The sequence below is a fragment of the Lolium perenne genome, chromosome 2 (genome assembly GCF_019359855.2).
Source record: "Lolium perenne isolate Kyuss_39 chromosome 2, Kyuss_2.0, whole genome shotgun sequence".
Taxonomy (NCBI): domain Eukaryota; kingdom Viridiplantae; phylum Streptophyta; class Magnoliopsida; order Poales; family Poaceae; genus Lolium; species Lolium perenne.
The window spans coordinates 10897516-10908996 of NC_067245.2; the positions used below are offsets into that span (position 1 = coordinate 10897516).

An 11481-nucleotide genomic window follows, 5' to 3' on the forward strand; every position below is an offset into this window, starting at 1 on the left:
GATCCTGATGACGTGAGCCAAAAGCCTTCTTCACTTGTCGTTTTGTAAAATCAGCTTGGTTCAGCCATCTTTGGTACACCAGAACTGAGACCATAACTTTGAATGAAAATTCCTTAACATAGATCTTACTGAATATTCGTAACATTTCTTATCCTCATGCATCCCTCAAAAATGTTCTAACCTTTATGTGGTGCATATGGAAATCAAGAAATGATTGTCTCTTTATCAATTCTCAGGCGCTTCAAGAGAACATTGAGCTTCTTGATACTAATGATGCTTCCTTGCAGAAATTGCAGCAGGCAAAGCATGCAACAAGAATGAGGAGCAAGGAGACACACTCGGGACTGACATGGACATAGCAGGTGCAAAGGTTTTCTCGGACGCCTTCTGGAAGTGCAAGAAGGTTCGAGGATTGCAGGGGACGGAAGCAACATGCATTGGCATATACCTACAATTCAGCAACAATGGCAAAAATTTCAATATCATGGTACAAGTTTGTGCTTTCCTAACCTTCTCAGTCTTGCAAGCTGAAGCAACAACGATACTGCTGGCAGCTGAATTTTGTGAGAAGCTAGGATGTATACTCCTACTTTGTTGACTGACAACAAGCTTCTGGCCAAGGCAGTTGCAAGTAGAAGAATTGATTCAAAACATATGCATTGGAAAACAAGGCACATCCTGGCTAAGATACTAAATTCTACATCAGCTTCACAGACCCAGGTGTTCCACATCAAGCGAGATCTTAACGGTGTTGCTCATAACTGCGCTCATCAGGTGTTTAGAACAACTCTAGGTCCACCCATCTTTAGTTGCTCTTCTTCAGCTCATGCCACCCCTTCTTGCCCCGCCATCTCTCTTCTACAAAATTGTGTGTGGCATTGTGGCAAGATGGTGTAATACATGTTGTACTTTGCCTGTGAGCTGAATGGATGATTTTGGCGCCCCCGGCTCATTTGCTTGTTAAAAAAATCATATATGATACTTTATTGTTGTAAAATACTGACCACACAGTGCGAAATTCCGACTGATTGATGCTCACTGCTTGTCCAATGCAATCCATTTCTACTTTCAACATCTTCTTTCCGTAAGTAGTAGTCGTAGCCCACACAAACTGAACGGATTGAAGCATACTAGTGCGTGAATAGTAGCGTACATGTATTGTGTATGTGCCTATGTTGTAGTCGGTGTTAAGAAAAAAACATCAAGAACCAGCATCGACGGACAGTGGTTGAATCATTTGGACTGAAAGACGTGGTGGCGGCACCCGAGCTCTCCAAGGTCGGGAAAAAGGTAGAGTGGAGCCCACGATTTCTGCGTTAACAAAACATACATGGAGCCACCCTGCCTCCAAGACACGACGGCCAAAACATTAGCAATGGCGGGCACAACCGAGCCGCTCCTCCTCACCCCGACGAAGCAGCGCCACCGTCGGTCTGGCTACTTCGCATGGGGATGGAAACTCGCCGCCGCGGCTGTTCTGGTCATGCTGCTTCTGCTGGCTGTCGCCAGCCCTCTGCATCACCATAGCCTGCCGGAGACCGTCGAGCTAACCCTCCTTACCGGCGCCGTGGAGAAAGGGGCAGGTACGTCACCCATTCGACGTATTGGCTTCTTTCTCGCAGTATTAATCGGTCCATCATTCCGGCGATGCGATTTCATCTCAGTGTGCTTGGACGGAACCGCGCCGGGCTACCAACTGCAGAGAGGCTCCGGATCCGGATCCAAAAGCTGGCTCGTCCACCTAGAGGTAGACACCACCACTCATACATCACTCACCGATTTATATCTTACATATATATATATATATATATATATTACTATTTACATATATTACTATCATTATTCTTACATGCCTAAGCAAGTAGCAAAAGTATGAAAAAAGAAAGAAAACCAAATTGAAGATGAGATCATAATTGAAGTCTACTTTGAGATAGAGACATGGCTATAGCAGATAGTTCCTCGGAAATGCACTTTTGAACCCATGTGTATATACTCCTGCCACCATAAAAAAGAAAATTTAAAACAAAATTCTGTGCGTACATATTAACAGTCTCTGTGCACACGCCCAAGATTTGCGAACAATCAATTTTTTTTGTGTCATGTGCAATAAAAGATAAAGAAATGTCTCATGAATAGTCTTTTTTAGCACCGGATTTTGTCTTTTCACATATGACAAAACAAATTATTTTTTCATGAAACGACTTTGAGAGCACATAAAACGTAAGATGTACATACTACATTTTTTCTCGGATTCTTTAACATGTTGAAATACATTTAAAACACATTTAAAAAATCAGGAGCATATTAACATGTTGAAATACATTTAAAACACATTTCAAAAATCAGGAACATATGCTCCTGAGTGCAAAAACTCCATGTTCCTACACTTCTTTATTCAGTGACAATATGCATCCTACGTGATGGGATGGTTAGTAGGTAGACTAAAACAAGAAAACCATTCTTACATGGGAGGAGCCCTCTTACAATATTCTATCTGTTTATTATTGTATTTATAAGTAGCAGAGAAGGGACCGTAGAAATTTAGCGACATCATGTTGTGATATTCAATGGTGGAGATCGAACTTTTTTCGAGAAGTAGTTTGATGCCCTACTGCATTAAAATGGCACATACCCATTTCATTATATCATTCAATAGAGCATGACAAAACGAATACATCGATCTATCCAAATCCATTTTCCTGCATCTCCGTCGCTATATCTACACATTCGATCATGGAGCTAGCCATGATCGACCTCACACCGACCCACACCATCTAATTCGAAGGGCTCGCCAAACTTCCCAACGACGAGCCTGCAACACAAACCGGTCCAGCATGTCCTCAATGTGCACCGCATGCGCACGCTCTAGAAGTCGCCATCGCAGCCGTCTTCCACCGAACCCATTTTTAGGATAGGGATCAATGCATTGGCCTTGTTAGGCTTGCCATCGATGACTCTATGACACCAAACAGCCTCACCGCCCTTCACGCATCCGTCACCATTGAAGGATCAGGATATGACGACTAGAAGGTGTATGAATAGGAGTTATATAAACTATTGCCAAATTTAAATTAATTGCAGCCGAAATACGCATATATTGGCAAATATCTAGATAGTGGATAAGTTATATGAAGCACAACGTTAAGCAGGTGGCGATAGAAGAGCATAGCACAGACTGCCACAGATAAGATACAAGAAAAAACACATGTAGTACACATGAGTGGTTAAAGCACTCTGGTTTGTCAAGAAATTTTTTGGAATTGTAATGTTTCAACGCACTGAGAAGATCAAATAGATTACGGAAACAAAACAATAATTGTGCAGAAACTATAGGAGACAAGTACGCATGCCTGTTTCCTGAGGTCAGGCCATTGACATCCGAATTACGTCTCTGTTGGGAGGGGCTATGCACACAAGCACCTAGGTTTAGGTGATATCACCCGCCGGCACCCAAACCATATTCTCTGTTAGTGCAAGCTCATCGGCTCCTGATCACTATGGGTAGATCTTTCATAGGTGATCTTTCTTCCTCTCTGTGGCCAATCCACACCTTGGATGCTCACGGGTAACCTTGGCCTTCCACCCATCGGAAGCTCGGTAATTGACACCTAACCATCTAAGAGATGTGGAATCTCCCAGAGTATGTTCTTTCTCTTCTCCGGCCACAGCCCGCTCCTTGTTCCGTTCTCAGACAACCTAAATGAATTCCTTCTCCCCAATTGATATGATTGGATAATTGAGAGGAGGGTTGAACCACAAATGTAGATCACAAGGATCTTATCAATTTTTCTCCGTTCCACCAACCTTTGCTAGGGAGGCGTGACACTATTTATAGGCTCAAGGGAGGATCTAGTTGTTGTATAAAGTATTGTATAGCCGTCGTAGAAGTGCTTTACTGCCAAAACAATGCAACTATACCGCGCTGCGGAGTAACGGTCACATGCTGCAAAGTGATTTGTAGCTATAAGGACAATGCAACATTAACAATATGACCAGTCTTGATCTTTTGAGGTTATCATGTCCAGCTGATGAAAAAACAGTTGTGCTTCAATCATCTAGGACTCAATAACGGCCGGGAGTCCTAACTTTGAAGTATCAACAAGTAGACATGAGGCACTAATTTCTACAAAGATTCGCGTTAGTATGCAGCCATGATTCCACCATGTGTTCAAAGCAGTGTTTCAAGATATTAAGCCTTGTCTGATAATTCATGAGATTTCATGGGGTTTGGTTGTATATTTGGTGTGAAGGTTTATATGAGTACTTTACAACAGGGTAAGTATTGTGCTTTCAAAGAACGAGAAAGTGCCTCTAGGCGTAACAAAGATACCTAGAAAAGGCAAGGTGCACCTTAGATTGAAATTGTGTGAGATTCCATAATTTGTAAGATTGATGTGATTTTTTCCATTTCCAGTTGTTGCTGTTAATATATAGCATAGCCCTTTCCAATAATTTGTACATTTGGGAAATGTGGCTAGTGCATCAATTCAATAAGGTATCAGAGAAATGAGGTCTCAAGTTCAAACCCCAGCTATCGCACTATTTAATATAAAAATAGTTGTAGCCTCCCAGCTATCCCACGTCTATGGTCTTCCCGTTTGTCCAGCCTAACGTGAGAGTGAGTGTTAAAATACATAGCATAACCCTTTCCTAAAGTTCGGGCTTTTGGAAAATCGTGGCTAGTGCAACAATTCAATAGTTCCTATGACTCAAAGCTATAAAAAAATAAACGATATATTCAAGGTGCCCCTCTCCAGGTCTTTCAATACGCTGGATCCACTTATTTCTTCAAGTTGGTATCCACTCCTTTAACTCTTCAAGACTTCGAGTCTTGAACTGATATCCCTTATTCATCTGCTATGTTTCGTCCTGTGCATGCTAGCACACTCAATATGAGGTATTGTTTGCGCATGGTTCTCCATCTTCATCGTTGCTATAGCAGATAGTCATCAAAGGAGTTCTGTTGAGTTCTTGCATTGGCAAGAGGATATGCCTTGAGTCCTTCATTGACTGCTTTCTTTGTCTTTTTATTTCCTAGTTGATTGTTGATCAAGCACATAATGTGTCTTTCAATCTTTGCTGATTACTGTCTTGCAACTGTTGAGAACAACTGGTGGAATTCTTTCAGCACCATTGAGTTGCTTGTGCTTTAAACTGATGTGTGTGCTTTCCGATTCTTCATGTGCTATGTTCTTCCACATTGAGGGTGGCACATCATATAGAATTAATCAACACAAATTAGTTGATGTATAATAAGTGGATAGGCGTGCTCTTGATTTCTCTATTTAGTTTGTTTTACTCGTTGACTAAGGATTACAGTTGAGGGTCCTCACAAGCGCCAATTTAGGAGCCTCAAGCAAGTACATGGTTGGTCTTGTGAGATCCTCACATGTTGCTATATGTTTATCCTATTGTTGTTGCAGAAGGGAGCATTCAAGGACCCCAAGTAGTGCTTGTTCATCATGGATCGCGCCCAGTGGCGAACCTAGAAAAATATATGAGTATGGGCAAATCAAGTGAGTGGGAGAAATTTCTTGTATAAATTTGCAAAAACTTAAAAAAATCTGCCAAATATGAACAAGCACTAAAGGAATTTGAAATTTTGAGTGGGGGCGCAGCCCCACTGAGATACACTTGGGTCCGCCCCTGCTCGCGACCCCCGCAAGCCTAACACCTCCAAAGGACACACGCCGATTCTGCATGGCTCACGCGTGCAATATCACATCGCCTGTTGGCCAGCCCACTGATGGGCGGCCTAGCGCTATTCGAGCTCACAACAAGCACAACAATTTTTTTCCTTTGTTTAGTAGAGGTATTGTACTTGCACATGTGCCAAAAATACCAATGCATACATATGAATCCATCCTTGAGTAGTCCAAACCCTATGAAGGGGATTGTGCATGTATTTCGAAAAACTACATCTACACGAACACCCAAGATCTATTCTATGCAAGGTTTAAAATAGCACACTATTTCTTCGCTAATAGCGCGCTATAGCATATTTTGATAGTCCGCACTAAATTCTAGTAATTTTGCCCGCTATGACGCTATTTACGAAATAGCATGTTAATATCGCGCTAAAACATCATTGCGTTAATTAGCTCGCTATTTTTGACAGCCTATTGATACAAGGGTTTGAGTTTTCCTCGTAAAGAAAAGAAGAAATTTGCTTTTGTTTGTTGTCGTGATGAACATCAATCTGTTGATTTCTCTTCTGAATCTGAAGATAATATCAGTAATACTGATAATTCTTAATAAATAATTTATACAATATCGTCACCTCGTGAAATATTGATCTGAGGCTTCTAAAAAATTGGAAGAACTATTTTTGTATGTGATTATGTATGTATGAATCTGTCACTTTTGGAATAAAATCTTTTATTTTTAGACTTTATCTGGTATTTTTTTTAAACGCTATTTGAAATATAGCACGTTATTAGTACGATATAGCATGCATAACATTTGGAGGATGCCACATCTATTTCTTTTAGCATGCTATTTTAAACCTTGATTCTATGTACGGGATCTGATTGATGTCAACACAACGAGTTTTGCGGAAGAGCCCAGTGAACATGATGATGCGTGCGATCCCCGCAGCTAGGCAAATCCTCCCAAACACGAGGATATATTCTCCTTGCTCCAAGAATCGATAGGACGATTCCTCCGATGTAGTCCACGCATACGGAGGTACATTCCACAAGGGCTTCGTTGTCTAGGGCTAGGCAATCATGGTGAAAGTGGTACAACCTTTTGGCGTAGGTCGAGAGGGAGAGAGATATAGATATATATAGAGAGATAGAGGTAGAGAGAGAGAACAACCAACCAAAAGGCCAGGAGAAAACTCTGAGAGAAAACCGCACACGATTGTGTACCTTGGGTGCTTGGGGCACCTCTGTTTATAGGAGGCCAAGGGGTGGCTGACTTGGGAGTTGGGAGGGGGGTTGGTGGCTACCTCCATAGGGCTGGCTGCTGCCCCTCTATATGAGTTGACCACTGTGTGCTAGCCACCGGCCCCTCCCTAGGTTGGTTGTCATATATGGGCCAGCCCACCAAACCCTAGCTCCAAGGCCTTCCCAAGGAAGGGGGCACTAGGCCCCTTGGGCATGACCGACTGGCCCATATGGGCTATCCTGGCCGGCTCCTTTTGTGCATGGGTAGCCCACCCGACTAGCACTTCAGTGTCTTGTTCCGGAACACTTCCCTGTCTTGTTTAGAAACACTTCTCTCTCTTATTTCGATGACCTCTGGATAATCCAGACTTCATCTGAATGTGATCTCTGCCAATACGAAATATCATCGGAATGATTCGGAGAATAATTCCATATATGTGGTCACTCCTGAACACTTTCGATGTTAACCCAAATCACTTACGACATGCTCGGAGCAACTCCGTAAGTTTCTCTCTTAGTCATAAAATCTCCAGAACAATTCCAAATCCGAACATCTTCTCTCAACGACATACCATAAAATAGAACTCTCACAACATATTGCAGAACCTTAAGTGTGCGACCCGACAGGTTCGGTACAACGCATTCATGACTCCAACTACCTTCGGATCAATAACAAACGTTGGGATCTGGACATCCACGTTGGCTCCTTTGCATACCCAAAGTTTGGAACTTGGACGAACCTTCCATGTTTTCCATATGCTAATCCCTCGGTTATACAATATGTTGATAACCCGAGGTGAGACTTCGGTATACCTGCGATCAACTCTCCGATCACTATACATGTTATCCTCGATCCGGTATCAATGCTCCTTTTCTTGTTTGGTTTATTTTGATGATGCCATGTGATCACTATCCCAATGTGTCTACGCCAACGTGTTACTTAACATCACAATACTGAGAGGACCCAGTTCATACCTCACAATTGTCACGAGGAACAAATCTCAGTCTTAAATCATTAAGCTTATGTATCTTCAGAAATACCTAAACCTTAACTTTCCCAACAAGCATGGTTAACCGGTGAGGGCTGATAAGATCAAAGCATAACCTCTAATATGAATTAATATAATATTCTCAAGGTCAAAGGACTTTTACATAATTTAACACTTAAAAATATTTTGCTACTAACCATCATGAATGTCTCATAGCATATCATTGACTTGGGTCTATTCAATGCGTTCAGAGGTAGTCGTTGATGCATATTACAAATCTTTGAAATCTAAATACAAACTACTTGAGCTACACAAAAATGAAAAAATCTGACAAATTTTATAGTGAAGAGCATAGAATATAGAATAATTCATATTTATATTTTACATGTTTGTAGTGTACATCATTGGTTACCTCTAATTTTTTCCATATTTTCTTAAAACTTTAAAACGCGAATTTTGAATGTGTGCAATTAAAGAGTTACATGTAGTTTGGTTTCCATTTGTTCACCCTAAACTCAAGCCAGGTAATTAATTGGCATATACTGTATCCAGGGAGGAGGTTGGTGCAGCACACTCGAGGAATGTTTCAACCGCGGAATGTCTCCGTTGGGTTCGTCAAACTCCGTGGAACCAATACAGTTCACCGATGCTGGGATCCTCGATAGTGATCCCGAACTGAATCCTGGTAATTTAATGATGCTTCTCTCACGCATACACATCCAACACATCCTAGAGAGTAATCGTGCATGTTTTTTATTCTCCTTTTCTTGTCTTCCTAATTTGGTTCTTATTTACGTGTTCTTGTTTACACTGAATACAGACGATACACATTTTGATGTGTGCTAGAGAAGAAAAATGCCACACCCTATATATTTGTCATGCCCCTGTACAGTTTCCCTTTGTTTGGATAGTTGCACGCTTTTAGACTCTTTAATCTGTTTTGTATATTCTTTCACTAATTTTGACCAAAACATTATTAGATTTCTACAACTGGAACAAAGTATATGTACGGTATTGCGACGGGGCATCTTTTTCTGGTGACACGGAAGCTCGTGCACAGGTGATTTTTTTCTAAATCCTGATTTATATGCCGCGGTCTTGGTTGCTCCAAGTGATGATGGTTTTTCTGTTGGCAATGACCTACACTAGGATGGAAGCACAGTTTACTTCAGAGGACTGCGCATCTATGAAGCAGTTATTGATGAACTCATGGAAAAAGGACTTGCCAATGCTACACAGGTCAAACCATAATTTTACTGTCTTCGCATAACTTTGTAGAAGAAAAATTAGATATCATTCTAGTGATTTCATCAACAACCATTAGTTATCTATAGTAGTTCACATAAAGCAGCCTCATTTTTCTCCTCATTTCAGGCCCTCCTTACAGGTTGTTCCGCTGGTGGTCTAGCGACGATACTTCATTGCGATGATTTTAGTGCAAAATTCCCTCGGGACGTTTCAGTTAAATGCCTTGCTGATGCTGGGTTTTTTATTGACGTGTAAGACTCTTTCAAATAAATACAATCTACTAGCATTACACCCGAACTAAAGTACCTTTCTTTTTTGCAGAAAGGATATATCTGGACAAAGGTCCTTTTGGTCTCAATATGATAGACTTGTTCGCCTCCAGGTTAGGGAGATATGCTTGAAAGTCATGCCTTATTTTATAACCAAGCCTTCTGGTCATCTTGTAGTCCTTGTGCAAATCCAAAATATAGCCACAAGAAAAGGCTTTGTAAACCTCTAATTTTTCATATTGTCATACTTGTGCCAACAATTAGTAGAAAAAATGAAATATTTTTATTGTCCATCTAACTGATGCTATTTCGCACTAAATGTAATTGAGTCCACTTTCCCTCTTTTATTTTCTACTAAATTTATTTCAGAATGTTAGCGAAGTGTTGCCCAAGGAGTGCCTTACAAGCAAGAACCCAACTGAGGTGGTTTATGTTGTATAATTTGATTTCCTTTCCACAACTTACTTATGTAGTAAGTTTATTATCTAACATAATGTTACTCCTAGTGTCTCTTCCCGGCTGAGATAATTAAGAGCATCCGCACCCCCATGTTTATTCTCAACTCTGGATATGATTCAAAGCAGGTAACTTTCAGTATTATCTTCTTTGCTCTTGTACCCACTTCCCAATATTAAAAAGTATTACTATTTTACCTATGATTATTCGCCGCAGATACGACTGAATCTCGCACCAAACACATCTGGGCCTGATAACGCGTGGCTGAGTTGCAGGGACAACATCCGGAATTGCAATTCCACACAAATTGAATTTCTTGATGGTGGGCTTAGCTTCCGAATCTCTCCATTCCTCTTTAATTTAGTACTTGTGCCTCTTCTCTTTTCCGAAATACTAAATACTTGTTGTTCTTCTCCAATAGAGTTCAGGAATACAACGGTCAATGAATTGAAGGTCGTCTATGATAAGAAGGGATGGGGCATGTTCATTGATTCATGCTTCACCCACTGTCAAACAATCTATGGTATCTCTTGGAATTCACCTGTCTCCCCGAGGCTTGGAAATAAGGCAAGGAGTTAAAAATAAATAAACTACGAGATTATTTGTGTTATACTTGATGCACCATGTTGATATATTTTAATTACCAATTTGTGGATCAGACAATTGCAGATGTTGTTGGAAACTGGCACCGTGGAGGGGGCCAAGGAGTGAAAGAGATTGATTGCGAGTATCCGTGCAACCCAACATGCAGCAGTCTATTGCATACATGATTTCTTACAGGGCCTCCATGATTTGTTACTACATGTGATTACCCGAAGATTCACTATGTAAAGGGTTCAAGAAAGAAAAGGAAAAAAATAACAATCATCTACTTTATATCTCCACTTCTCCACTAGTGTTAAAAAATGATAATTGGGAATGAAAATAATTATGACCAGATGAATGACAATGTGTCAGACTGAAAATGGCATCTGAATGAAAAACTGGTACTATTTTTTGGTTCAGGCGCCGAATCGACAAGCAAATTTTCCAAACAGAGAGATGCTTTATTTTATTGATTCATCAAATGTTGCTTAATATTTTCAATGCAAAGCTACTAGTTTGTTTTTGGTGTAACAGAGAAGAGATTTTGTAACATCTTATAAGTTGAGAGTGGAGAAAGAGGGGAAAAAGACATCATTATGCTCATCGAATTTGCCGCCTTTTCAATTATTGGTTGGACTAACCGAATAGTCGTGCGTTTCTACGGAATAACAAATGAATATTTTTGTTAAGGTTCATGCACTAGCCACTTGAACCAAAAATCCGAACTTATGGAAAGGGCTATACATTTCAACAATTTTCACTATTCCTACAAACTCCTCGAGGATTTATAATAAGACTATGCAAGCTTTGCAGGACCGGCTGCATAGTTGGTCTCATGAGCAAGGTAACAAGGTATACATAACGATTAAACACGTACGTACATGTATACACCACATTTTTTTAATCTCAGATCTTATCAGTTCAAATCAACATAATTATATGGGGCCATTGTATTGTTAATATGATTTTTTGTGTGTTTTTATTTATTCTCTATTGTATCTTGCTAATTGTTCACATGGTTTTGTGAAGTTTTACCGTGAAGAT

At 40.5% G+C, this 11481-nt stretch overlaps 1 protein-coding gene across 1 annotated transcript; it reads left to right on the forward strand.

Annotated features, from left to right (window-relative positions):
- The first annotated feature begins 1387 nt into the window (after positions 1 to 1387).
- Positions 1388 to 10961, forward strand: LOC127329731 (pectin acetylesterase 5-like). Its single transcript, XM_051356192.2, has 12 exons — positions 1388 to 1583; positions 1665 to 1747; positions 8432 to 8564; positions 8860 to 8939; positions 9029 to 9118; positions 9254 to 9378; positions 9449 to 9509; positions 9766 to 9819; positions 9903 to 9980; positions 10069 to 10174; positions 10274 to 10419; positions 10512 to 10961. The coding sequence occupies exons 1-12, from the start codon at positions 1484 to 1486 to the stop codon at positions 10620 to 10622; spliced, it is 1167 nt and encodes a 388-aa protein (XP_051212152.2). The 5' UTR covers positions 1388 to 1483; the 3' UTR covers positions 10623 to 10961.
- Positions 10962 to 11481: the final 520 nt, after the last annotated feature.